The 26,884-nt window shown below is 45.4% G+C and overlaps 4 protein-coding genes across 7 annotated transcripts; 2 read left to right on the top strand and 2 right to left on the bottom strand.

The window, feature by feature from the left end:
• Positions 1–22: 22 nt before the first annotated feature.
• On the bottom strand, positions 23–5,525 carry evc (EvC ciliary complex subunit 1). Of its 3 annotated transcripts, XM_029825900.1 has the most exons (21): positions 5,468–5,485; positions 5,036–5,337; positions 4,850–4,960; positions 4,635–4,721; positions 4,279–4,502; positions 4,085–4,169; positions 3,878–3,970; positions 3,488–3,616; positions 3,231–3,392; positions 2,930–3,146; positions 2,650–2,798; positions 2,465–2,563; positions 2,170–2,382; positions 1,996–2,105; positions 1,625–1,826; positions 1,328–1,543; positions 1,061–1,196; positions 898–988; positions 690–816; positions 484–580; positions 23–404 (listed from the first exon to the last, which is right to left on the bottom strand). In XM_029825900.1, the coding sequence occupies exons 2-21, from the start codon at positions 5,213–5,215 to the stop codon at positions 262–264; spliced, it is 2,871 nt and encodes a 956-aa protein (XP_029681760.1). In that variant the 5' UTR covers positions 5,216–5,337; positions 5,468–5,485; the 3' UTR covers positions 23–261.
• Positions 5,526–5,760: 235 nt separating this feature from the next.
• evc2 (EvC ciliary complex subunit 2) lies at positions 5,761–13,994 on the top strand. 2 transcript variants are annotated; one of them, XM_011614164.2, is made up of 24 exons: positions 5,761–6,013; positions 6,103–6,252; positions 6,382–6,454; positions 6,554–6,720; positions 6,839–6,895; positions 6,974–7,166; positions 7,264–7,364; positions 7,439–7,504; positions 7,588–7,722; positions 7,892–8,031; positions 8,125–8,449; positions 8,598–8,837; positions 8,909–9,084; positions 9,248–9,407; positions 9,486–9,662; positions 9,734–10,047; positions 10,129–10,303; positions 10,779–10,922; positions 11,060–11,287; positions 11,371–11,576; positions 11,659–11,746; positions 11,844–12,019; positions 13,319–13,420; positions 13,554–13,994. In XM_011614164.2, exons 4-24 carry the CDS (start codon positions 6,646–6,648, stop codon positions 13,930–13,932), a joined length of 3,657 nt encoding a protein of 1,218 aa, XP_011612466.2. In that variant the 5' UTR covers positions 5,761–6,013; positions 6,103–6,252; positions 6,382–6,454; positions 6,554–6,645; the 3' UTR covers positions 13,933–13,994.
• A 351-nt stretch (positions 13,995–14,345) lies between these two features.
• cytl1 (cytokine like 1) lies at positions 14,346–16,150 on the top strand. Its single transcript, XM_003973603.3, has 4 exons — positions 14,346–14,733; positions 14,808–14,852; positions 15,272–15,418; positions 15,534–16,150. The coding sequence occupies exons 1-4, from the start codon at positions 14,593–14,595 to the stop codon at positions 15,630–15,632; spliced, it is 432 nt and encodes a 143-aa protein (XP_003973652.2). The 5' UTR covers positions 14,346–14,592; the 3' UTR covers positions 15,633–16,150.
• Positions 16,151–19,803: 3,653 nt separating this feature from the next.
• On the bottom strand, positions 19,804–21,725 carry msx1a (muscle segment homeobox 1a). Its single transcript, XM_003979543.3, has 2 exons — positions 21,155–21,725; positions 19,804–20,997 (listed from the first exon to the last, which is right to left on the bottom strand). Exons 1-2 carry the CDS (start codon positions 21,585–21,587, stop codon positions 20,579–20,581), a joined length of 852 nt encoding a protein of 283 aa, XP_003979592.2. The 5' UTR covers positions 21,588–21,725; the 3' UTR covers positions 19,804–20,578.
• Positions 21,726–26,884: the final 5,159 nt, after the last annotated feature.

Raw genomic sequence — 26,884 nt, 5'->3', positions numbered from 1 at the left:
AAGGTGAAAAAGAAGATCAAGCTTTCAGAAAATAAACTGTATTTTAAATCAATTTGATGATACATGAAACAGACTTCAAACTTTTAAAAATGAGGTTAAGACTTGAGTTACAGAAGAGTACCGACAGATATGGGGGCATTATTATATTAACAAAGTAAATGTTGAATTAAAAACCAGTCTGCCAGATAAAATACAAAGTTGCCCCTCAATAAAAGCAGCTGGGATTAAGTTACATGAAATTAAGATTTCCGATGAGAAATACTAATTTCGAGATTCTCCTTCTCGCTTCTTGGGTTTTGTTTTCAACACTTGAGTGACAACAGTGGGAGTCAGCGAAGGATTCAAGGCCGGATCCAGTGCTGGGTTGAGGGCGAGCAGATCCAGAACTGCAACGCCATCATTACCTGCAGGAGAATGACATGATGAAGCACTGAGACACACTCGCATGTCCATGTTCTTACTGTAGGCAGTGAAAGTGCTGACCAGTGTTGTCCTCCTCACAGCTTTCGTCTGGATCTAAACTGTGCACAGAAACCCGAGCCAAGGCTGCCAGCTCCTTTATGAAGCTTTCTTCTTCCTCCTAATGGACATAGAAACACAGCGCTGAGAGGAAATACCACTGCAGGCCTGTAAGTCATGTGATGGCCCATTTACACGGTAAAAGCAAAGAGGGCAGGAAACAAACTAACCAGCAGCTGTGCTTTAATTCTCTCCATAGTCTGACCCTGGGCAACTTTCTTTTTCCTCAGTTCCTCAAATATTGTCTCCTGTTCTAGATCACACTGCTCCAGCACCTTTCTCTTGTGGTTTTCCACCCTGGTAATCATAAAAAACACCAATCTGCTTCACTCATAATACACGTTGTACATCCCAACGTTATGTGCTGACTGTTGTTACCGATGTTGGAACTCAGCAGAGGTGGGTTTCTTGCTCCAGTTCAGCAGCTCCCTGAGCAACGATGTGTGCTGCCCATGCTGGTCGTGTTCATCTTACCCCACAGAAATAAAGCTTAAAGAAAGAAATATCCCATCTGATGGAGGACTGAAGGTCATGACCTTACCTTGGCTTTTGCTGGACCAACTGTGACGCAAAGGTTTGGTCACATCCTGCAGGTTGGAATGGTAGCTTTGAACCAATGCGGTGAGGGAATCTTTGGTTACATACACGCTCTCCGAGACAGCCTCAGTCAGGTGGCGCTTTTTAAAAAAAACAGGCTTTGTATAAACCTGATGATACTGACAACTGATGCAAATGCTGGAGTATCCAAAAAGCTATTTTACAGGACTTAACAGACTCCTCCTTGCAAAGACACAGCAGAAACTCGAACCTTAAAGCTGGTGTCCTGTTTGAGAGCAGATTGTGATTCAGTCTCCATCTGTTGCTGGATGGAGTGGCTCAAGGCGTTGCCTAGCACCAGCTGTGCGTGGTTCTGAAGAAGTTCTGTCCCTGTTTCCAGCTCAGACAGGAATTCTTGCTGGTAGCTGTGGCTCACCAGGAGGCTCTCTGGGCCCAGGTGCTTCTCTGCCAGGCTGGCAATGTTGTTCTATGATCGATATGGGGAATGTGCTTAATATGTGATAAACTTCATCTACGACACTGTGAATTTTAGAGTTCCTTCTCCCACCTTGAGAGCTGAGTCGGCACATGACTGGATGTGCTCGGGGTCTTCAATTATTACAGCTCTGAAATCAGTCTGAGCGAGTGCCTTCAGCTTAGACAGCCTCATTTCCTGCAGCAGGTGCAGACAAAAGTGTCTGACCACAAAGGACCTCTGCACTGCTGCCAAAAGGTGCTCATGTTTCTCCTCGATCAAACGACCCACTTGGCTGAAAGAAGATTGTGTTGCATTGCATCAAGGAAATTCCCTGACATTGATTTGCTTCACCACAGAACACAAGCGTGTGATGTAGACACACACAACAAAGTGTGATGTCATTGTTGGAGTGGGCTTGTTACTAATGGTAATAGCATTTGAGAGGGGCTGTGTAAATTCACCTGCTGAGTGTATAGCTCTGTCTGGTTACCATTGCCTTCAGAATCTTGGCCTGCTGAACCTTCAGATGTTTGAGACAGTTCTGCACCAGAGCCATCTCCTCGCTCCACACCTACAAAACAACAAAAAAAACATCAAGGTCTAATCTTCCTGAGGGTTTACTAGCTGTTCGCTACCTTCCCCTCTTCGTTCAGCTGAGCTGTCATCGCCTCTAGTTGCTGCTTCATGTCCTCTTCTGCTTGCTGTAAGTGCTCAGCCAGGCCCTGCTCCAAAGTCCCCCACAGCTCCTCACAGCACTGAGCAGACAGGTTTGACTGAGCTGGGACTGAGCTGATAAATACGCCCTTGGCTAGCTCTCCGAACCTCTTGGACCAGGACATACGGAGCTTCTGTAGATAACAAAAAAGCATCCTGTAATGATCATTCTCTATCCACGCCATACAAGATAAGGCACTGGCCCATTTTTCTAACCTTCCAGTGGTCACAGAGGTTTTCAGCCATTCTGCTGTCCTGCTGGAGCTCCAGTTCTCTAATCTGCTGCCTGTGTTTCATCAGTAGATCTTCGTAGGCCTGGAAGAAAGGTTAAACTGATGGTCCACTGTTGATGTACAGTAGTTCGTGACGTCAGCAGATATGGAGAGCTGAGGGATTCTGACCTTCGTGAACTGCTGCAGGTCACACTCAGCCTTTCTATTTTCAAGGACTTGGCTCTTCTCCTTTGACTGGCTCCTCAAAAGCTTCTTTCTCTTTGACTCCATCCTGCTACATTTTTCATTCAGCAGCTCTTTGGTCTTTCTTGTGCATTCTGAAAGGTGGTAATTAACACTGCAGATTACTCAAGACTATGAAGCGTTTAGTCTGTCCATTTGCCTTGATCAAGACTTTCACTGAATTCCTTAAATCAGTGAGAGGGAAGTTCATTCCAATCTACCTTACCCTCATTGCATGTTTGAAGGGCTTCATTGAGAGTCGTCTGCACCTCTGAAAGTATTGTTTCCATGTCACTAAAAGTCAACGCATCATCGCTCGTTAGCTGCTCCATCATTGTAACTATTAATCCCAGCCTCAGAGACACTTCCTGCTTCAGTAATGCAGGCTGGGACTGAAGAAGCCCCATCAGCTCCTCCCACCACAGCAACCTCTGCTGAATCCTCTACGCATGGGAAATCACACGGGTCACAATTCATTTTTTTAATGAGTAAAGTTCTTCTTGTGACAAAACTAACTGCTTCTGTACCTTTAGATCAGCTTCCTGTATGTTCTTCAGGCATTTCTCCACCAATAAAAGTGCCTGAATGGTAGAAATAATCATTTCTTGGGCTTCAGCTGGAGAGACGACACTGGTTTTCTTCAAAATATGTTGGCACAAGTCTTCCACCTGCTTGCTAAAACGTTTTGACTAAAAAAAAATATATATATAAATATTAAAATAAGATGTGTGTTTTAATGAAAAAAAGAGATTAGCATCAAGTCTGCGTAACATTTGGCTTTTACCACTTGTAGGCCACTTTCAAGAAGGTCTTTGTGAGTTCTCTCTATTTCCTCCAAAGTACAGGACAAATCATCGTTCTTTTCACCGGCATTGAGTCCAGAAGACAAAGCTTTCTTTAGCTCACTCAGCTGCTACAATTAAAACAAGTGCATTTAAATCATTTACAAGCTACATTTCAAAACAACTTTTGACTGACAATGAACAACTATCATTTTTAAAACAGTGATACACTTCTATCTATCTCAAAAAGCTGACTACACTCAAAAAGGGACCGCAGGACGTGAGCCCCTGCAACTGTTCTCCAATGAAAGAACAAGTGAATTGATAATGGAAAAGAAAGAAATAAAGAAGGACAATAAAACGCACAAATAGAGATTTTGTAAAAGCTGTACCTTTTCTTGCATTTGAAGAAGATTCTTGGAGCAGTCCACATTATTTTTGGGAAATTGACGGTTTAAAATCATTTTCAAAACCTGAAGAAAAAGCTGTTGCAGGAAAAAAGGGATATATATATATATTTTTTTTTTTAAGTATAAACTATTTGAGCACATACATGACAAATAGTTCATGTCAACATTATAGGGAATTAAAGAACTAACCAGACATTTGTCTTCATGAAGCTGGAAACAATGTTGTTGTATCTCTTGCAAGGCCAAACAATAAAGACTGATTCTACCTTCAAAACTGCAAAGACAAGAAGCTCACCACCAGAATTCTATCTGCTGTGCATCCATTCAGGGCGCACGTTAGCTGCAGGAACTTGATCTTAATATTTCTGAAGCACTGCTTTTACCTTGACTGTGTCAGCGTGTGAGGGTAGTGAGAGACTCTTGTGAAGCTCTGGTTCTGCAGGCATTTAGGCACCAGCGACGAAGAGACAAACTGACTGCTGTCATCATTATCCTGCTCTTGACTCAGAGACTCTCCATCCGAGGGTGCGGAGGAGTCCTCATTAGGCAGGGCTGGCAACTTTGAGCGCTCACATAGCGATGGATTGGAGGCTCCATCTGCTAAAGGCTGACAGGTTACAGGCAGCATTGCGGTGTAATACCAGCAGACAGTCAGACGTTATTTGCACAAATGATGGCAGAGGTTTAAGTCTGCGGTATAATATATGTATGCATGCAGTGCAGGCTGTGGCACACTTACTCTATATTTTTGGTTGATGGGATAAACCACCTTTGCTCTTGTTGCAAATGCAGCAACATCACTGTTCATGGGTGTCGGCCTCTTCTCCTGGAATATTGGGGAGGGAATGAATTAGATGCTTTGTTCTCAGAGGTAGACACTGCAAACCATTGCAGCCTGCAACTTCATAGTTGAAGTAACTAGTGAAGACTTTATCTGAGGTTTAACATGAATACTTTATCGTCGGTCCCGCTTGCAGGCCCTTTTCTGCTGTTGCTCACGCAGTCACTTGGGTTGTTGTCCACCGCCCCATCATCTGGATCGAGCAGGCGCCTGGCGTTGTAACCCTGTCAAGATGCCAGGGGATAAACACACCCGGAGCTGGAATGCGATGGAATGCAAGCCTTGTGTTACTCGCTTACTTGTCTCGTCAACAGCAGATGTTTCAGACAGTAGATGTAGAGAAGAGCCGCGGCCAATAGCCCCGAAAGCCCTCCGCAAACTGTGGCCACGGTCAGCAGCCCCGTGTAGATGTGAAGAGACTCGGCGAAACTGACCAGCACGTCAGTGCCGCACTCCGTTATCGGCTCTCGGTTGGACATTCTTCCATTAAAATGGGAAACATACCGATAAAAGGAGGTTTCAGCTGCAGCATTGAGCTAACATCCAAGTTAGCTCAAACCCCTCCAGCTCGTTAGAAGCAGCCCAGAGGAGATAGTCCCACCTAAGTTTGTGGGTATCAAACGATTTTTCCATGTTAAATGTGGTACAGAAGGAGATACCACTGACCTAACGTCGATAAAACTTTTCCATTAAAGTTTTCCCCATAGATACGGATTGTAAATATTTTTTACCTTCGAGTGGGCAGATTTTTGAAAAGTCGAAAGTGGGGTAAAAACAGTAAAGTAACGAGAATAAGACCTGGAAATATGAAAAATATTCTTTCAGTATAAAACCACAACAATGCTTAATAAATTGACAATTTATCAATTTTACCCCACATATGAATTAAATTAAGGGGACATTTCATGCAGTACTGAAATGTTCCATTTTTTGTGTTATATTATTGTATATTTTCAATTCCCTTCTTCGGGCGTTTATTTTGAAAGCAAGATGCGGAAATAACTACACGTACTTTTCTTGTTTTGACGCTCATCGGTTCAATTATTCGTTTTCCCAAAAGTTTGGAAGTGTTTCCGAACTCGATCTTCGGCGGTGATGCCTGTGGATTTTGTACTCCGATATTTTTTAAACCTTTTGAAAAACTTGGCGTGCAAGTAACATGCTCTTGTTCGTCCGGTACTGGTCCATTTGCTGTTTTTCAAAGAAGGAAAAGGGACTTGAACGACGGCCACATCCAGAAGCAATGCAGCCCGTTAGCTAGCGGCTCCCGCCCGGTGGTGAGGCTGGCACACCGACCTTACGAATGCTTCTCGGACACTTAAACGCCAACAATGTCGCGGTATTGTGCTTGGTGGTGTCTGTTCAGGTGCTATGTTGGCTACCACCTCTTTTACTTTTGGACTGGCGTCACAATGTAACCGGTGTTTTGGAGCACATCCCGGGACCTTCGGAGTGTTGCGATGCTGCGGGTCGGGACGCACCAAACCGGGCGACATCTCCTCTGTCGGACGTGCAGGTATGGAAATACAGCAGGATTTATAGTTGGACAGTCGGGTTGTTGAAGTTTGGCTGAGTTTACATACTCGTGGCGTGACTATATTCTGCTGGTTGGTCATTGATGGATAACGTTTCTTCCATTTACCAGAGTTGCTCCAGAGTCCAAATTACGCAACATCATCACGAAAAATCAGCAGAGTGCTCATTGCTTCGGAAGGATGGTAAGTTCTTCATCTCCTGCTAAACACCTATCAGTAATTGGGAGGAAGCACACAATGGTCAACTCAAATCCGAATCCTACATCTTGTAATAAACCTCAGGTACGATAGCGAGGAAGGATTCTGCACTTTCTCCAGTCTCTTCAGCGGCTGTTGATCCATGGCAACACTCCTTTTCCAAATCATTGGGCTTCATGTCCAAAATCTTACACCTCCAAAGCCGCAGAAGGACCGTGACCAGACATAATTCAGGGCTCTCTCTTCCTCAGGTGCGAGCAATGCTAATGCCGTGCATGGCCTTTCTTTTAGCTCTTCAGTTGTTCATAGGTGCCGTAGTGTCTTGGAAGGATGGTGTGTGGGGTGATGCTCTCTTGAATCGTTCTGCAGGTTCAAAGCGTGGCGCCATCTTTTGCGTTTGGCATCAAGTTTCATAAGTGTGCGCAGGTACGCCACTCTGACCTTTTATATTCTGCACCCTCCAGGAAGAGTTGTATGTTCTCAGTTAATACTGTTTGTCTCCAGCTGAAGCTCGGCAGCGAGCCTCCGCAGCTGACATTTTACTTGATGATAGACAACTCGGGCCCTGCGGGGGGCAGCGGCACCAACCTGTCTCAAGTGGCTATTCGGGATTCCACCTCTGGAATAGTTCCCATAAGAACTGAAGGCAGGGTGGTGGAAAGAGGCTACCAGACGTTTGCCATTGATTCACTGTCAGGTAAGTGCAGAAGTGAAAATGTCACGGGTTTAACTTTTATCTTCTTGCTCCATCTGGACTAAATTTTAATCTCTTTATTGACCTTTTTTTCCCCCAGCTGGATCCCAAGTTATTGTCAATTACACCGCTCAAATAAGGAGTCATAAGATTGAAGTTCTGGACCTTCCGGCTTTCCTTACCTTTTCTAATGCCTCACAGGTATTTATTTCTTTATGTATTTTTGAACTGAGTGGAAACGGTACAAAGGCAACTGTGTTTTCTCAACTTCATAGAATGATGTCAGCATGTTTGGACCGTTGACGACTAATCTAACCCTGAGAGTGAACTCAACTGACAGGGTAAACGGCGTTCTGTCAATGGAAACACACCGCCATCTTTTCATGTTTTTTTCATGTTTTGTTCTTTTGTGCTCACGTTTTAGATTCATCCCAACCACAGTGCTCATTTTGCTGGATTTGTTGTGGGATTCTTTGTCACGATAGTCCTGCTGTCTCTGGGCTTTCTGGCCATGAATCTAACAGGTTCCAGAACCAGACTGAACCTTCTTCAACAGAGAGTATAAAATAATGGCTTTTATTCTCATCAAATAACAAAATAAAACAGTATTTCCCCCCCTGTTAGGTGCAAATATCCAGTAGGTTAAATTGAAATATTATGTGTCATGTTGTCAAAGAGTAGTAGTGTAAGAGTTGTAACTAAAATTATTGTGCGCGTGTGTAATTCAGAGAAAAAGAGAAGATTCAGACCCAGATGATGCCGATTGCAACATAGACGAGACTATAAAAGAGGAGGCTGCATTTGAAGACAAGATTGTGGATACGATGGTACTGGAGGAGCCCCAGAACATGTATCAGAGTTTAGAGAAGTAAGGAGATTTGAAATGAGGATTAAAAGAATTCACTCATTGACTAATATGATGTACCAGGGATGGGTGTTAACTCTGATTTTAACCCACAAGCCTTGAAATGTCTACACTGCTGCGCGCCACCAACAACATGGAGGCTACCCGGATTCAGATCTACAAGGATGTGATGTCTTCATTGCTTGGCGGCCTGCTGTCCCAGGGTCACGCCAGCATCCAGACCCAGCAGAGGCTGCTCAGTGTGCTCTACGGGCAGCTGCTGGGCATGGAGGGCCGTCTGAAGGAGGAGAGAGCGGCTCGCATGGCCGCACTGGCCAATCAGTGCAACCTGGAGTCCCGGGAAGAAATGGAAGCTGAGCATCACAGAGAAACTGCAGAGAAGGCTCAAGCTGAGCTGCTGTACAAACAGGCAGACCAACAGGTGATACACGCTCTCAGCCCCTTTTTATAACCTATAAATGTATTAATTTTTGTGTTTTTTGGATAAAATATTGAAGTTCTCTCAGTGAATGTGTGAGCGTATCAGAATACTGTTTGTTTGCTTGTAAAACTATTGAAACGTGTCCCAGGAGCTCCTCCGCTGCAGTGTCCTCCTGGAGAAGCTGCACAAGCTGAGACAGAGTCGGCTCCAGGCCAAGCTGTTGGTGCAGCATGAAGAAGCCTCAGCGAAGGTCCAGAGGCAGATCATTGAGTGGCGCCGGGTGGAACTGCACAAAATCTTCTCTGAAGAACTGGAGGAGGCCACCCGGATGGGTGAAATGGAGAGGAGCACAGCCAAGAGTCTTCAGCACGAATATTTTGACTGTCAAGTGAGATTTGTACATGTGACAGATGCATAAAGAATATGAACCATTTTAAACATTACTTATTTCCTCTCCAGGATCATCTAGAGGAAGTCCTGGATGTGGTTCTTGCCAATCAGCGTTATGTGTTGGCTGAGCGCCATGCCCAGAGGAAGTTCTTGGTTCACAGCCTTCACAGCCTCAACAGCCTCATTTCTGACACCTTCTCCATTACTTCTAATAATTTAGACAACTGGTTTTGTCAAATCAGGAGGTGTGTATTAAACTTCTCTGTAAATTAAATTATTTTTTTTTAATAGAACTTCTAATGATCAAAACTTCAAAGCAAAATTAAATGATCCTATAGAAACGAAAGTTATCTTGAGTTTTACACGCTTTAATTACATATACTAGATGTTCTGTGCTTCGGCCACTAGGGGGAGTACTTTACCCGTAGAGAAGGTTGACCAGCTTCAGGACGAAGCCCAGAAAGAGCTGGTGATGGTGAGGCAGAGACTGGATGAGGCACTGAGCCTAGAGAAGAGATCCATGCGTTGTGGACTAATCAAGAAGAGGCGTGAGCTCATCTCTGCCATGGTGAAGAGACATTTAATCGAACCTGACATGAATATTCGAATTCCTAAATTCACCTGCGACTATTTTTGACTCCTGTAGTTGCGGGTGCACAAGCAGAGGCAGAATGAGTTGTCAGGAATGTGCAAGAGCCTGGAGGGAAAGATGGAAGTCGCCCGACACCTACAGCGCTGGCAGAACCTGCTGACCGCTCACAGCTTGGAGCTAGCAGAACTCATCAACAACTTGGATGAAGAGGCCGCCGCTGATATCCGCAAGGTGCCACGCTTCACCACAACTAGGCTCACGAGTTGAAATGACTTCATATGCCTGTCATCTCTGCATTAAAGGTGACCATGCGTGTGATCCAAAATGCTGTAAATGAAGTTAAAGCCATTCAGCCCTCCGCTGCCCAGGACCTGCTCGCAGTTCTTCCTCCAGGGAGTCCTCACACCCTGCTGCAGATAGAACCCGAAGCAGGAGGACCAGGACAAGCACAGGGACAGGGAGTGAGTAGCCTCCTGCAGGGTCAGGAAAGGCTGCACCAAGAGGGCAAAGCGGCCTTGCAGACACTCAGCTGCACCAGAGAGGCTCTGCAGGAAGCTATGGAGAGAGAGCTCCAGGAGCAGAGAGAGCACAGAGCACACAGCAGAGCTTTCTTCAGGTCGGTGACACGGTCGCACTTTTATCAGACGAGTGTTGCCGCACATCCGTCTACAATTTATCTGCTACTTTTCTGTCCCAGTTGTTTGTGTTCGTCCCAGTTGTCTCTGTGTGAAGAAGACCGTCTCAGGATGAAACTGGAGTTTCTAAAGTGCCTCTCGGTGATGGACCGGTGTCTGGTGCTGCCTCACGCTGTCTCCAGAAAGAAACTGCACACCACCCTGGCGGCGGAGAGGAAGGAAAATGTGGAGCAAATGGTGAATCACACATCATGGTGTTGAAACGCCATCACTGCTGAGTGTAGCATCTGGTTATAGGCTGCTTCCTTTTCCAAATTCCTCCAGCATCACATTTGTGCTGCCTTAACATTTGTTGTGTTCCAGTTTTTATGTACACTAGCTTCTTTGCAGTCTTAGTTCTATTACTATAAGTCTTACTCCGTTTTACACATATTGTCTGAGACAATGCGGAAATCTCTTATTTTGAAAATGCATTCATATAAATGCTTTTCTGTCTGTTCATTTTGTAAAACTAATTTAGGCCAGGAGAGAAATATCACCCAAATCTCAAGAAAATGTATGAATGAACTAAAAAGTAATCATTTATCTTTGAAGTTGTTTAATTGCACAGCAGTTGTCTGCGCACATGGCATCAACGGTGCAGTCACAACACTGGGACAGCTTGCTCATCGACTCTCCTCCATCTGCTGTTTGGATATTATGGTCTCTGCAGAGAGATGTCCAGTTCAAATGGAAAACCAGGGAGAAGCGACTGAAAGCGGCACCAGCTGACCTGCTGCTGTTCCAGAAAAGCCTCGAGGGCAGAATTCAACTCTTTGAGGAGGAAAAGGAGATGGAGAGCATCATCATGAATAAAGTAGTTGTTCTTCTTACGCTAAGCCACTTAATAAGTGCAGTGAATTTCTGGGGGGAAAGAGGAGGCCAGTGTTTATCAGCAGGAATGTGATAACACCATGAAGTGTGACTGAGACGCATCAGCCTGTATCATGTCAGGTACAGGAGGAGATGCAGAGGGAGAGGGAGGAGGACCTGCGCTCTCGTGCCAATAGCTTGGCGATGCAGATGGCAGCGCTTCATTACCAGAAAGCTGAGAGGAGGACCAAAGTGCTGGAGACCTCCAGGGCCACACTCACTCTGTACAGCCTGCTCATACAGAACCTCAGAGAGCGGAAGAGCCTGGACAGGCAACATATGGCCCAGTGCATCCAGAACCACTGCTTGGTAGGCGGTGCTTGAATCTCGGGTTTAACACCTGTGGTAGGTTGACTTTAATTGAACTGATCAGAGTGTAAATGGACTCACAGGCTCTCGAGGAAGCAGAACAGCAGCTCCAGAGAGAGAGGGCAGAGCTGCAAGGCCTTTTAACAGCTCAGGCTGGACCGAGGGCAACAGACTCTGGAGGGGAGGAGGAGGAGAGGCTGTTCCACGTGCAGCGAGACTGCCGGATGGCGTCCATCATCCAGGACGCCCTCTACAAGCGGGAACAGGTGCTCGCTCTCCTGGCTGAGAGGTGAGCTGTCACAACAACGTTGTCTCTGGATTGTCGAGCTCTGTGGATGTTGGTGGAACCTGACTCATGATGACGTCTTCAGACTGCAGGAAAGGACTTCTCACACTCAAGCCATGGAAGATCTGAGAGAACAAACGAGGCTCACGCAGCTGGAAACAAACTGTGACCAGGTCTGAATGAACTGGGTGTTGTTTTCAACCAACATCCAAGCAGTCAGAAGACGGAGTCGTGCTTCGCTCCTGCTCTACTGTCTGTTCTGCTTCTCAGGATCTGGTGTTTACGTCTCAGCTGGTGAAGCAGGGTCGGGTGTCTGCCGAGCTCCTCCTGGAGGCTCTGCGCCTCCTCCTTCCCGTCCTGCCGGAGAGCGAGCTCCTCTCCATCACTGATGCCCTCTGTTCCAAGCAGCCCCCCGGTTCATCACCAGCAGAGCAGGAGCAAACGGAGTAAGAAACATTTACATGGAAACATGCCTGATATTAATTATTCCAAACGACACTTCTTGTGCCATAGCTATCTGTCCACAGAGCTCTACGTCGTAAACATTTTATTCTATATCTTAGAAATTCAAATTTACTATACTAGATTTGTTAGTTTGCTATATGAGATATTTACTTGACATGCAAAGGTCAAAGGTTATAGTTCTTCCTCTACTATATCCTGCACTAACAGACAGTCAGTGTCAGCACTTTTTAAAGCATTTTAATTTCAGTCTGTTTCTTTGCAAGTTAAAAAAATCAAAGGCCAGAATACGGCTGAAACAACCAACTCACACCAGTTGTTGTAATGTAATCCAAGCAGCGCTGTTTGAACTGTGCTCCATATGGGACGTTTTCCCACCGCTCGGATGGAGAGATAAACGATTCCACTCATTTTATTCACTCTGCTCGGTACACTCAAACATTGTCCGGCTTAAATCCCTCCGAGTTTATTATTGCACCAGTGATTAATGTCTCAGGAGGTCTCTTTGGATGCCAGCCACTTGGAAAAGAACAGCCGTATTGAAGCAGTTTTTTGGCATTTTCTTTGCAGGTTAGAGTTTAACCCCTTATTGATCCTTTTAAAACATGTTTTAAACCTCCATCATGCAAATTTAAATGAATATTATAAGTATATGTCCACATTTTTGCCAAACTGGGTTACCCACTAACCACTTGGAGCGTTGAAACTATTAATATCAATAGAATTTGGTTTAAAATACCTGTAAAACCTTCTCAGCCGGCTTCAGTTCGAAGGGAAAAGGTTTCTAAATCAAATGGTTGGCATTGCTTTGCTGATTTAACGCTCGCCAGCACCTGATGAAACCCGCTAAATGCAAAGAGATAGCACATGTGGGCCAGTCCTATGGAACACATCTGTTTCCCTCCTGCTTACAGATGTTCTACTTTATGTTTTTACTGTTTCACTGTACCGATGACAGCTGTGCACGATAGCTGTTGCTTTGCTCCTCCCTTTCTTGTGAACGCAATATCTCAGGAATGCTTTTTTTTTTGAGGGGAATTCCTTGACTTTTACCACAAAAGTCCCCTTGGACTTACTCATGACCTGATTAGATTATGCAGGTCAGAAGTCACTGACCTGAAGAGGATGAGAGCTTCTCTGCTGCATCATTCAAGAGTACTAAAGGGATCAATAAAGTACTCTTGAATCTTGAATCATCATCATCATCCATATTTGAAGTCCCCCCCCCCACCCACCCACCCACCACCACCTAGTTTATTGTACATTAATGACTGTTTGTGCAGGTTTGCTGAGAAGGTGAACAGACTGATTCCTGGTAAACTGAGGGCAGATGTGGTCCGCAGTCACATGCCAGAGATTTTCCCCTGCGTGGTGGACGGCGCGAGGTGAGATCTGCTGCGTCAGAAATGTGCTTGTTCATGGCTTTCATAGCTGAGCTACAGTGAGGCGTGTATAGTTGAAGCACTTTAACACTCCAGCTCCTCTAACAACAGCCCCTTTGTCCTCCAACGTTCAAAGACTCCAGGAAAGGAGGCAAAGCCTGATGGGAAAACTGCTGCCCCGATCTTGTTTCCCAGTTCTGAGGAATGTGCCACCACTGCTGGTGGAAGGCAAAGGAAGGGATGGCGGTGCAAGTGCGGATCGCTCCGCCACAGTCGCGCAGCAGCTACGCAGCAGCAGCACTGCGGGCGTGGGAGCCAGAGTGGAGGCAGAAAATGAGGTTGGAACGCCTGGCTCGGCCGGCCTCGAGCAGAGCTTCCCTGCGACCGCAGGAAAGCTGTTTGTGTTCCGAGACCCACCTCTGTCATGTGACCTCGAGGAGCCTCCGAGAAGAAAAAAGAAAAAGAACTTCCTCAATCTAAAGAAAAGCTCAGTGGCGCCAACAGACCTACCTTAAGAATCTACGGCATGTTTTTGTTTTGCAAGTTATACAAGTAATTAAATATATTCATAAAGGTACCTGTTCATGTAGCAAATCTTTTGGTTTTTTTTTTTTTAATTAAATGTGTGTACCATCTGTTTTTGGCATTTCTTTTTTTTAAGTAAAGGCAGCTGAAATGTTTCCAGACTCATTTCCTTTTTACAAATTGGAACGTGATTTACAAGCCTATATAAACCCTTTAGTCTTTTATATTCTTGTTATGGGGACAGAGTAAAAACTGCTTTCAGTGTGCAATTGCGACTCGTTTTATGAATGTAAAAACATTAAATATCGGTGTTTTTTTTTTTAATTGAAAATCTGCAACAGTTTAAACGCTGATTAAAATAGATGTAAAGTTCTCCTCTTGCTGCTGCTGGCATGTCAGAGTTGTGTAAGGGGAAATTTTGCAGAGCTGCGAGCAGGCGGAGTAAAAAAAAAACATCTCCTGGTATGTGGAGCTTCCAAAACAACCATGTTTTCCTGCGGCCTTTAAACGCGTCATCGTCGGTCCTTTCCCCCGACCCCCACCCCTCGACCACTCCACCTCTGGATCCAGAGCCGGTCCTGCTCGCCACTGTGCGCGGACCCTCATCGGGACCCCCTGCTGCAGCGGGCTGATCAGCGCGTCTCGGAACCATGAAGCTCGCGGCTCTTCTGGGTCTCTGCTGCGTCCTGCGCCTGTCGGGCTGCGCGCCCCCGACCTGCTACTCCAGAGCGCTCGGCCTCAGCAAAGAAGTCATGACCCTGCTGGACAAGATCCACACGTCCGAGCGCACGGTGAGCATCAAGCACACGCACACGCACACGCGGGCACGTGTATAATGTGTTTCACGCGCCCTGTTCAATTCCAGAAAACGTGTGCCGAAGTTCTACCCACCATCTTCCTTGACGTGCACGTAAGTCTGAACACATGGGTGAATGTGCATGTAACAGATATTAAGCTTTATTATTTTAGCCAGTGACATCAAGCTGCAAAAATAGATGGATGATTATTAGTTATGAGTCGCCTAGAGACAGTGAGCTTTGGGATATCATGAAGCATCTTTCATTTAAATTGAATTAAATGTAATCCCCAGAATTAGGACTGATAAGTCTTTATAGGCCTTAAGTTAATCATTCTTTTGAGAATAAATCAGTTGCAGAGCAACAATCTAAAATTATTGATAAATTATTCATGAGTTTTTACGGTCAGCTCAAAAAAAGGTTTGCGTCCCTCATTTGCACCAATACCCTCGTGTGAATTATCAGAGCAAACGTGAAGTGTTGTTGGTGTAATCAGTCATGGATAAATGCTGCCACACCTCCGATTCCATAGAACTCGTGCGTCACCAGCAAACTGCGGGACTTTCTGTACGTGGTGCTGAACCACCCGGACCAGTCGTGCAGGAAGCGTCCCCGGATGATGCTGCTGAAACGGAAAGTGCAGAACTTGTACACCATCATCACCAGGCTTTGCTACCGGGTAAGAACCTCTCATACATGGCTGCTGTGTCCCTGCGTGCAAGTCAGTGTGTACATATGTGTGTGTCTGTGTGTGTGTGTGTGTGTGTGTGTGTGTGTGTGTGTGTGTGTGGCAGGACCTGGTGTTTTTCATGGACGACTGTGAGGCCATTGATACTGGACACGGCACTCCTCACTACACAGAGGACAGGCTACAGCTGTTGGAGGAAAGATGAGCAGGAATGGTTTAATACATCACACACACACACACACATGCACGGTGGTAAAGGACAGCACACCGACGTGCATCAGCACACGCAGGGCCTGTCCTCACCCACCTCCTGCTGCAGACACGTTAGCCAACTTTGGTGGCTGCATTCCAGCCTGGTGTGCAGAAGTTTCCACAGGAAATTTGCTGGATACCAACCATACCAAGTCTCTCAATAATAAACCTAATATGAGAGGCTTGTGAGCGCGGCCTAAGTGCTGCTCGCTGATCAAAGCGTCAGGCACCATTACGAGAAATATGTCATGTTGCCCTAACCTCAGCTCTGCATACATGTGTTAAAGGAGCAGCAAGCAGCTTTTTTCTTTTTCTTTTTTTTTGATAGCATTGTGGTTACCACTGTGACTTCTTTCTACTACTGTTTTCATCTTTCACTTGTTTTCTTTGTGGGTTCTTCAATATGGTACAAACTGTAATGCATTCTTTATAACCGTACATGTTTATGTAATAAAAGCATTTTACATATCATCTGTGTCTGATAGATTTTATTGTAGCCATTATTTTAAAGTATATCAATATGCTCAAGACAAATATTGTTCCATTTATGTCATTATTTTTAGACCCGGGTAAGTTGTTTGGGTTGGTTGGTTGGTTGGTTGAAATTTGTTGTGGAAGAAATTTTAAGCCTGTTTGTGCTGCTAGAGGAAATTGATACTGACAATCAGGTAAGATTAAGATTGATTGTTTTTTCCATTGTTCCTAGTTTTCTTTAGCATTTGCGTTGTCTGTCTATGGCACAGTTGGTCCACTGTGGTCAGCTTCCATGGATTTAATCTTCCGAGTGCGTCTGCTGCCCCCTGCTGGTCATTTATGGTGAGTACTTTCTATCATCTACTATCCCCCAACACACGCACACGCCACAAAACGTGTGTGTGTGTGTGTGTGTGTATGTGTGTGTGTGTGTGTGTGTGTGTGAGTGAATAAAACGTGAATAAAAAGTTGAGTCATCGTATCTCAGCGGTGTTTCACCGCTTTTTTGTTGTTTTTTAAAATTTTATTTTATTGTTTTTGCTACATGGTGCTGCGGTTTGTCTGCTTCCACTCGCCTCGCTGACCATTATCACTGGCATCGTTTCTGGCTGTTGGGTGCATTTGTTGGTCATCCAATCAAACAGGGGTGTTAAATGTTTTATGCTGCATTTATAAAGACCCAATTCACAAAACTGACATAGGTCCATCATTCCAACATGTAAAATGTTTCGTCTAACTACTGATCTGGAATATTCTAACCTTGGTGCCTGCTGCTTTCTGTTTGATCTCGGTGGTTTTTTTAAGCACCAGGAACCTATCACACCGCTAATTAAGCAACCAGCCCCGTAAAATCTGAAATATTCTGCAGCCGCTTGTGTCTGTGGAGAAACGAGCCCGCAGCGAGGCTGTAAAGTTGCCCCGATGGTTGATCGTCATTAAAGAATCTATTTTCTTCCATTAAGTCAAATTAAAAGCAGAACACAAACTGCAGTTTGGCCTGGCTGTCTAACCGTTTTAATGCGCTGTGACGCTGCACCCAAAAGGCTGAATTCTGCCCAATAAACCTCTGAACAACTTAGCCGAACGGTGACAGTAATCACTCTCTGCTTTGTTGAAATAAACGGCCTAGTAAATGACAGATCACTCAACTATTTACATGAAGTGATTCAGCCTGTGACTTATTCTGGTTTATGGGCTTTCCGGGCAATTTTCCATCACATTTAACACTTTTATTGCGCCTTCAAAGATATGTTGCCTCATTAGTCCACATAAGAGAACGTTGCTCTTATTTTCCAATATTGGCAAAACGCTTCGGGCTGGAAATTACGGTGGGATAAAGCTTTATTAACCTAAGATTCAAAACATCACATATCTAAAACAAATAGACATTAAAACTCATTATTGTTGCACTCATTTACGAGGCAAAGTCGTTATTTGCTGGGTTGATGAGGGAGACGATTGCCCGAAATCTTGGCAACCAGAAACAGATACAATGGCGCCCTCTAGTGGACACAGCACGAACACCAGGTGGTCTGTATATCAGTACTTAATAACACTTCATCTCAACAAAGCGTGTTCAATCTAGTCATGTAGAAAAGTAACACTCATTTAAATTACTATAAATAACAATTATCCAAAAGATGAATTCTATGTCTTAACCACAAAAATAGATGTGATTGCTCTTTTCCTGCTGCATTATCTTCAATCATGATTATTTTTGCTTCAGGTTTAATTCAAACTTCTAGTAGAGGCAAAGGCCCCTAAAATTAGGGAATTAAAATATGCTTCTTTTTTTTTTTTACGTGAATAAGTGACAGCAGACTGACAGAAACATTTTAAAAGAATAATTTAGATTTGATTTTATGCATTTATGCAATAATTTGTGCTTGCAGACATTTTAAAAATATTTTACAGACAGTTTAGAGATCCAACAAGAAAGTGTTGATCATACTTCAGGGCTTACACTTTTGATTGCCCATCTTACCATTTTGTCTTTTTTAAAGGTTTGTTTTAACTGTTTTTCTTAGTCTAGCTCCAAACAGAAGGTGGTGGTGTCGTATATTCATATTTTTATTTAGGAAGTAATGCTCATCTTGTTTAATGGTTTCTAGGGAAGAATTATAGATTTGAATAATGCTCATTCAGAACAGGCCTTAATCAGTTTTTTGTAAATTTAGGTAAAATAGAATGTATATTTGTTTTTATAGATAATTTAGTTTTGTTCAAACGTGATTATTTCATTACCAACACATCTAGAAGCCCCATAAATGATCTGAGATGAGCCAGTTTTAAGTTTGATCTGGTTTTACTGTAATATACAGGTTTACAACAGCAATCGTCATAATCTAGATCCCCTTAAATAAAAGCATTCCGTTTCTTCCTAAAATCGGATCCGTGACGTGACCTTTACGCGTATTTGGAACAAAAGTCTGCGTGTTTAAACAGCCACAGACTCCTGCGCTTCAATCGTCATTCATCTTTTATGTAGGCGACAATAATAACCCATTTACCTTCGGATCAGGAGTGGTTTACAGCCCCCTCTGTGATCTTTTGGCTGATATAAACACTGACATTTGTCTTTTCTCCTTGGCTCCCGGCAAAATAGACAAAAGCAGAGAGCTGGGTTCCCATCGCTGGGCGAAGTCTCCTTTGAGCTTATTTCCAAATATTGTTTCTTCCTATAAAATGGCTCAGAAGGTGTCAAAGTCTGAGGGGGGAACAGCTTTTTGTTTGTCTAAATCTGCATGTTCCAGTTCGGCAGTGGCGCAGGTGACAGACGGCTTTTTGAATGAACCAGCCCGTCGTTGCTGTTTAGGACAGCAGCCTGTCAGCGTGCGGCAGGAAATCACAGCGCCGTTGCCCGTCCCAGTCCCTGGTTGACATTTTAGGAATGATAAAAGTTCCGCCTTGCCTGGAGCTACAGCCACGCTGGAGCCGGCCTCTGTCTGCGGCAGATTGCCTTTGCTCATTACAGCAATTATTTCGCTGCAGTTTAACCCCTGCCTGAATGGCAGAGAAGGCAGCAGAAAGCCTTTAAAACTCCTCTCGGAGTGCTCTGTAATTTTACCCCCATGTGATCCCTGTTCTGTCATTGAAGTGTCCGTAATAGTAGAACAAAACCAGAACTCTAGCTCATCTATTTGCTTTACGCACTGCAGTCAGTTAATCTGGCACACCCTCTCCTCTCCATAATGGGGGTGTCACCGGACTCATTTTACACCCTAAATACACCGTAATTACACTCTGGGGGCTTGTTTACACGCAGTTTAACCCACAGAAACGATTTGCCATATTTATCGTTTAGGCGTCTGCACAGCTCAGTCCAGCTCCGTCTTCCTCGGCTCCACAAAACGCTCCTGGCGCCAACCAAGTCTGGTCCCGAGCAATGGACACCAGCTGGAGCCATACATTCCAGCAAACATCGGGAGGTTTGCGTGGCATTATTAAAGGCGCAGTGAAATACCTGCAGGATGGCGACGGTGTCGTCAGTGTCCGCTGACCAATTCAGCTTTAAAACCTTATTTCATATGTTTTAGGGCGTTGACAGGCCTGAAATATTATATTTTCAACCCTTGTCCCGCACGAAACCGTTTTCCGTAGAATATCCTTTGGAACTGGTTTGTTTTGGTGTCAGTGCGAGTCACAACGGATTCATGGAAAAGAATAAACAATTTATTAAGTTATATCACAAATATATTCATAATATAAATGAGGATATTCTTCAAATATACAGTATTTTACAGTACACATTTCCCTTCCGAAGGGAATCATTCCAACAACAGACAGTGCTGTTTTAAAGACAAATGCTGTGGTTCCCCAAATTCTCAAAGAGCACGTACTGGATTCATTTACCCATATTTACGCATTATTATGAATGCAAAAAAAAAAAAGGTTGGCGTTTGCAGCGACAGCAGCCTCTGAATGAGCCCAAAAAACTGCTGGCGCAAAAGGTCCAGCTGCGTTTTAGTCTGTGAGCTGCTCCAGCAGCCGTCTGAGCCGGACTGGGAGCCGGACTGGGAGCCGACATGGAGGCGGCGGTGACGCACAGCCCAACGTCCACGCGTGACTGTCCGTGGGCCGTGGGGCCGCTCCCCGCCTCTTCACCGCAAAGTAAAGTCCGCAGAAGAGTCATGAACTCTAACTCGGATTGATCAGCTGAGTTGAGCTTCCTGCTGCCGGTGTGGTGTTTTTAATTTCACGTCCACGGACACCAGATTTCAGATAAGTGACCGGGGGACATTGGGCTGTTTTCGCCGGGGGAAAACTCGGAATGTCTTCAGGGGAAAAGGCCCTTTTGGAGGTCATGGCCGCACGGAAAAAAGTAACACTGATCACGCAGCGAAGAGGGTCCCTTAAGACGGCGCAGCCTCGTCTCGACTGTCACAGGGCCTCTTACGTAAACCCCGTCTGACCCCTCCGTCCTTCTCAGGCCAGGTGGTACATACTGTATCCGACGTGAGCAGCGTACAGTCCCACGGGGGAAACCGGCAGCGTGTGCCTCTGGAAAGGGTGCGACCCCGCATAGGACGCGGGGACGTGCGCACCAAGAGGAAAAGAAATCCCGAAAGCGGGGGGCAACATGGGCTTTGCGGCCATTTTCAGTTTTTCCAGTTCTGCCTCCTGCAGCCGCTTGGCCTTGGCCCTTCTGTTCTGGAACCAGATTTTCACCTGGGTTTCCGTCAAGTTTAAGGAGCTGGAGAACTCTGCGCGCTCTGCAATGGAGAGGTACTGTTTCTGGCGGAACTTCCTCTCCAAGGCCAGCAGCTGGGACGTGGTGAAGGGGGTTCGGGGCTTTCTGTTCGTCTTGTGTTTTCGGAGAGGACACGCAGGCGGACTCAGTCGCCCTGTAAAATGTCACCCAAAACCTTCAATAAGATTAAATCATGCGCAAACAAGAGAACGTTAACGTTATCTAATGCGTAGAAAGCAGAGTTTACGTGTTTAAATATCCAACCTATTGATTATTTATGTTGAGACAGCGGCTTCAGTTGGCAAACTTACGCGGAGGAGTCGAGGAGAACCGAGGACTTTGTATCCATGAAGTCCTCTCTTTACTGTCCGGACTGTCCGGTTTGATCAACACGTCTTCTGGCACGTTCATGATGTCGCCCACGGAAAAGGGACTCATGGCAAAACCAGGAACCGAAGTATCCACAGCACCGAGCGCGCCCATCCTCGGGCTCTTCCCCATCACCTGGGACGTCCCGGGCACGGACGTAGCACCGGCGGGTGACGCGACCTCTCTGCTGGGTTTCCTGTCAGCCATGAGAGCCTCGACGCTGAAAGGCAGGATCGCAACTTTTGGCTTGCCGGTCTCCTCCGCGGGACTCAGGCTGGTCTGCATGTCGCCTCTGCCGACGAGGACCGAACGCGCAGGAAGGTCTTCGGTTTTCAAACCAGCCATCAAAGCTGACATGGCGGTCGATGGGGCCATGCAGTTCCGCCTGGCACGAATGAGGTGACTTGTTGACTCTGGTGGGTGCAGTGGAAAGACTCTCACAGGGTTTGTGCCGCGCAGCCGCTTGTCACGATATCCTCATGTTTATGTGACCAAACCGGAGCTGAGGGCTGTAATAAGGCAGGCGTGGGGAGGGCAACAGCCAATCAGCAGCGAGATGGGCCTGTCCCGCACACAACTCCGAGGAGGAGAGAGATAGTGGGGAAAGTTCACAATAGTTGCTTTTTTAAACAACCCACTAGACACAAATAAAGGCAACTCGCGACGTAGCCTGTTTAATCGAGATCCAATCCCTTAAATTCCGCCTCAGCAATGTCATTTTCTAATCCGATCATAAGCTTTGTGCCACGTTTCCCAACATTGTTTGCCCAAATATTTAACTTCATTCACGAGGACTCATCTGTAATAATTGACTTTGTGCGTGTTTGTGAAGAGCCTCTTGAATGTTGCGCACTTTACTGCCCTCTCTTTACGCGAAGGACCTCTTGCGGGGCGCTGTTTATTGATGGCTGCGGGGCTCTAATCAGATTGAAACACACAGGCCTTCGCAGTCATTTAGGGGTAATTACCGGGCTTGGGGAGGGATCACGAGGATTTTTCCCCCCTTTGACTACATCCATTAAAGTCAAAAATTATGTGGAGTCAGGAGGAGGAGGGAGCGGAGCCAGGGAGAGATTTAAGCCAGGGCTGTCGTTGATTTACCTGGCTGCACCACTCTGCCTTCTCATTATGTGCTGTCCATAAAAGTGGGGATTTCTATTATGTCACCGACTCTGAGTCACGATGCCATTACCCCTCGGGATGGGAGAAAAAGTAAAGATCAAGTTTGATTTCACCTACAAGGACGTTGATTCATAATCTAATTTTTTAAAAGCACTCCACAATTGCTGGAGCGCACGTTGACAATGGATCCCTTTTTTTGCCTTTTAGATCTCAGGAGAGCGTCTGTGTCACCAATTGCCAAGTATAAACACTCTGTCACGATTTGTCAGTCTCCCTAATGGGCAGACAAGTTATGTTGTTTTTAGGCGCCAGCAGCGCGCACATCAAAGAGCTCGACTTTTCTAAGACTATTGAAACAGTTGAACCCGCACCGGGAGCGCAGCACCGCCTCCTCCTCCACCCTGCCTTAGGCCAGGGACACTGAGCCATTCAGCCTGAACATTTCTCTTTCTCTCAGCACATCGCACGCCACAAACACCCATTCAGGCGAGCGCCATAGTCCGGTGTAATAGCAGGCTGCTCGGAGGGAAAAGGTCAGCGGCCACTGGCTGCTCCCAGCGTGGCTCGACTCAAAAGGATTCCTCGGTGCGAGTGTTTCCCAAGATACGCGCCAGATCTCAGAGCTGCAGAGGTGTTGCGTGTGGATTTGAGGGGCGGTGTGGGGAGTGTGAGACACCACCTCAGACGGCTATAGAGTGACTGCGTTTCTGTGGCTTTTATTACATTGTTTTCTTCTAAAGAGAGAAAAGCTAAAAAAAAAAAAAAAAAAAGAGAAGTTGACAACATTTCGGACAAATGAGCAGCAGATTCTGCAGTAAAGGTCATGAGTTCAAGGCTGTATTGAATTTTTTAATTCTTCTTGGTGTGTGTGTGTGTGTGTGTGTGCGTGTACGATATTTAAATACTTTTTTAACCTCGGGTACACGTTTGACGCGCGCACTGGCTCCACGGTTCTAGCGCGCCAGCGGTGCGTTTGGTTACACTTAAAGTCACTTTCTTACCTGCAGTGGGTGTCTTTCTCCGGGACTTTGAAGTCCCCGGAGCCTCTGGGCTCCCCTGTCCACCTCGGGGGCCCCCTGTCCGCCCCCCACCCACCCTGTGACCCCTGCGTCTTAAAACAAGTGTAAAAAAAAAAAAACCAAATGAGGTGCATTAACCGCAGGAAGGTGCCGCAGCGACGCGCGGTGTCCCCTCAGCCTGCTGTTGCCCTGACGACGGTGAAATTACTCTTCCCTTTCATTCACCGTGCGGTCTGATTTGATGGATGGCGCCACAATGTGATCACGGTGAGATCGAACTGGTGATTGGTTGTTTATTTGTCTTGTGATCAGAGGGAGCAGCCGCGCTGGAAAACAAAGTTGCTGGTAATTAGCATCCCAAACAGCGGCCTTTGGGAAGCCTGGCGCACCGTGGAGACACCATTACCATACCGTTTTATTTAAATCCCGAGGCTGCAGACGAGGACCGAGCGGAGCTGCCGAACAACTGGTAGGCCCATCGGGCCTTTATTTCACTTTATAAACTATTTTGATTCCCAGTCAGGAGGCAGGGACTTTCCACAAAGGCCCATTGTTGCTTCCTCTGAAAGTTGTCTTTGCTCCTTTCACGCAGGCTCCGTCTCTGCGGAGTGTAAACGCATTCAAGGCTGCGTGGATGTCAAAAGGCATTTTCAGGCAAAACATTAACACTTGTTACAAGTTAATAACTCCTTTATTACTAATGGCATGCGAGTCAGCACAGCTCCTCGGGGTTCTGGAATCCACGTCCGCGTAATGTTTTCTGATCTCTGGATCTTTGTGGCTAATGTTTAATGGAAAAGCCTGTTCTTCTATTGGAAGAGTCAGAGGGATAAAAGACAACAGCCTCGGGTCCGACTCAAACCGTCCAAATTATACATAATGTATCCTATTTCAAAGCAATTAGCGCAATCGGGCGGATCGCTGCACTTTGTTGCAATAAGTGACGAAACCTGCGGGGTAGTTGCGTCACAGCCGCCTCACCTGTCGGTGGTGGCCCCGTCCCGTCAGACCAGCAGGTGTGTCCAAAACTCTCCGCGCGCTCCCCAGATTTAATCCCCACACGTAAATGATTCTTCACATTTTAAAATCTACTTTGGCAGAGCCGCGACTGGTGTTGATGTGATGTTTTCATGGTGGTGACGTGAGCTTTGGTGGCTTTTACGCGTTGATCGGGCAGTTTGTGACAATAATTCAAATAAAACCACTCACGTGTTTGGGAATATCGGCTAAAACACGCAGAGCTGCGCGCACAGCAGCAGTCGGACCTCTCTCCACCGGACTCCAAATGAGAGGGCGCGCTGGATGAATGCTTTTCAACTTTGTGCAATCAAACTGGGAGGAGGAGGAGGAGGAGGGGGAAGAGGTTTTCCTCACTTTCCCCCCCTACAGTCACCCTTTTACCGGGTGGCAGGCGGGATGAATGCGCCACGGCAATGATTTAAACCCTCCTGCGGTTTGACAAAAATGTTGTCGATGTTGTTGATGGAAGGAGCTGGGGGGAAGGGGGGTGGGGGGGCTTAAATGGAAATATTTGCTTCATCAGGTAATCGTTCTGACAGCATGGCAAATTTAGTCGCTGAATTATTGTTTTATTTCTATATTTTTTATCTTTTTTTTTTTTTTTCATCAGAAATGCTTTTAAATTTGATGTTTAGAGACGTGGGCGGGCTGGTTCCGGTGCTGAACCCTCAGCACACACACACACACACACACACACACACACACACACCCGAGACCACAGCACATTAAGAGTCATAATCACCAACACGGTTATTGTTTGTGTCTTTATTATTATTATTATTATTATTATTATTATTATTATTATTATTATTATTATTATTATTATTATGGGAGGGTGGGCACATCCTGACTTTTAAATAGAGACGCACATGCGCACCTGAGTTGTACCCCTGACCTCTCCGTGACTTCATAACGTTATCATGGGTGCAGCATCGTCCATTCTTCTTCCCCTTTTCTCTCTCCCCCTTTTTAAACTGATAATACTGCAAATTAAAAAAAATTACAACATTCCTTCGTTCCATTAAAGGACATCTCAATTACCAGAGGTATTGGTGTGAAATTGAATTATCGTCTCTTTATTTCTTTCAGGCCATTAAACAGGAAGCACAGTCTAATCATTTGAAAGTCACTGGCCCGGCTAATATGGTATAGACCAAATAAATGCACTGATTAACAAATGACAAATCAGGGGATTTATTTTGATAAGTCCATCATTGGTGCTTTTCAAGCGCCGAGTGCTCTTGTCGATTAGGAACTAAATTGTGTCTTCAATGAAATGCTTAATAAGCGAATAACGAGCAAGAGGCTACTTACTCATAATTGGGCACACGGGGATTTAAAATGCGTTTAATGACGAGGAAAATGACGCGCAGCGTCCAAACGCTGACACCCGCACTTCCCCGCACTGCAAACAAATTAGAGGAATAATGAAAACATGTTTTTAGAATAGAAACGCTGCTGCGAATTTATATTCTTTCTATATGGAATAAGCAGGCCTACATTAAAGCTTCTACTAATAACGTATTATTATTATTATTATTATTATTATTATTAAAATAAGGTGAATACGTTGCAATTTTAGATATTTAATTTATATTTAATATAAGGTCTTAAAAGTGTGATTTCTTTTCTGAAGCAATTTGAAAATAAAGATAGAATTTTAAATTAAATAATGATAAAACTTAAATTCTGAATGTGAGCAGAGATCCTGTTTCATCTGGAGATTCCATTAATATTTTCCATCTCCCATTAAACAGGGTTTCCCTGAAAAACTTTAATAATTTCCTATTTCCATCGAGATAGGCTAGAATAACAACTGTAGTTACTGTAATTGTGCTGGAAATGGATTCTGTGAGAACGGACATCAGATAAAAGGACAAAAAAAGAGGTTCTGAAATGCAATCATGAGGATTTATTCATCATTTTATAATATCATCACAAAATCTCCGCATTGCCCTTCCAGTGACTCCGCGGACATAAACCATCCTTCAGAAAAACCTTAAGCTCATCATTTTGGCTCATTCCCTCCTGCTTTAGATCTGGCCAAACAAAAGCAAATCAAAACAACAAAGCGGGTGGGGGGGGGAGAGACGGCATCGGGGTTCGTCTGCACTCCGACGGCTGCCCCGTCCTCCGGATCGCAGGGTAGCAGACGTGGCTCCATCCTAATCTCACAAGTCTCAACAGTCTGCAACTCCAGTTTATCCAGAGGGGGTCGAGCCTCTCTCCGCCACCCCATCACCGTCCCCGCTAACCCTCCCCGTCCTGCCTCTGCCTCCACCCACTGTCACTGACCTTTTTCTGACTCCACCTAAGTGATTCCTCAGTAAATGTGGGCAAAGCCTGACGTGATGAGGAGTGGAAAAATCAAAAAGTCCTCACTTTAATGCTCGTGAAGGCTTTGACAGCCCCCCCCCCCAAACATAAGCCCATATGTTCCATATTGAGGACCATCCATTGATTGCAGGCCCCTAAAATGTCACCATTTTCTCATTCAGTGTTAATTTGAAG

The sequence above is a fragment of the Takifugu rubripes genome, chromosome 19, assembly GCF_901000725.2.
Source record: "Takifugu rubripes chromosome 19, fTakRub1.2, whole genome shotgun sequence".
NCBI lineage: Eukaryota > Metazoa > Chordata > Actinopteri > Tetraodontiformes > Tetraodontidae > Takifugu > Takifugu rubripes.
The sequence above is the reverse complement of the archived record's forward strand: the minus strand, read 5'-3'. Positions and strand labels throughout refer to the sequence as shown.

What these genes read in the sequence shown, in the direction of transcription:
- evc (XM_029825900.1), bottom strand. Translation starts at nt 5,215, where the DNA reads ATGTCCAACCGAGAGCCGATAACGGAGTGCGGCACTGACGTGCTGGTC. An exon ending in ATCTGCTGTTGACGAGACAA is followed by an intron (nt 4,961 to 5,035) that starts GTAAGCGAGTAA and finishes GCATCTTGACAG; the next exon opens with GGTTACAACGCCAGGCGCCT. An exon ending in CAGAGCTATACACTCAGCAG is followed by an intron (nt 1,827 to 1,995) that starts GTGAATTTACAC and finishes ATCTTCTTTCAG; the next exon opens with CCAAGTGGGTCGTTTGATCG.
- evc2 (XM_011614164.2), top strand. Translation starts at nt 6,646, where the DNA reads ATGTCCAAAATCTTACACCTCCAAAGCCGCAGAAGGACCGTGACCAGA. An exon ending in AGTTTCATAAGTGTGCGCAG is followed by an intron (nt 6,896 to 6,973) that starts GTACGCCACTCT and finishes GTTTGTCTCCAG; the next exon opens with CTGAAGCTCGGCAGCGAGCC. An exon ending in TGCCATTGATTCACTGTCAG is followed by an intron (nt 7,167 to 7,263) that starts GTAAGTGCAGAA and finishes TTTTTCCCCCAG; the next exon opens with CTGGATCCCAAGTTATTGTC.
- cytl1 (XM_003973603.3), top strand. Translation starts at nt 14,593, where the DNA reads ATGAAGCTCGCGGCTCTTCTGGGTCTCTGCTGCGTCCTGCGCCTGTCG. An exon ending in TCCACACGTCCGAGCGCACG is followed by an intron (nt 14,734 to 14,807) that starts GTGAGCATCAAG and finishes GTTCAATTCCAG; the next exon opens with AAAACGTGTGCCGAAGTTCT. An exon ending in CCATCTTCCTTGACGTGCAC is followed by an intron (nt 14,853 to 15,271) that starts GTAAGTCTGAAC and finishes CCGATTCCATAG; the next exon opens with AACTCGTGCGTCACCAGCAA.
- msx1a (XM_003979543.3), bottom strand. Translation starts at nt 21,587, where the DNA reads ATGGCCCCATCGACCGCCATGTCAGCTTTGATGGCTGGTTTGAAAACC. An exon ending in GTTCTCCTCGACTCCTCCGC is followed by an intron (nt 20,998 to 21,154) that starts GTAAGTTTGCCA and finishes GACATTTTACAG; the next exon opens with GGCGACTGAGTCCGCCTGCG.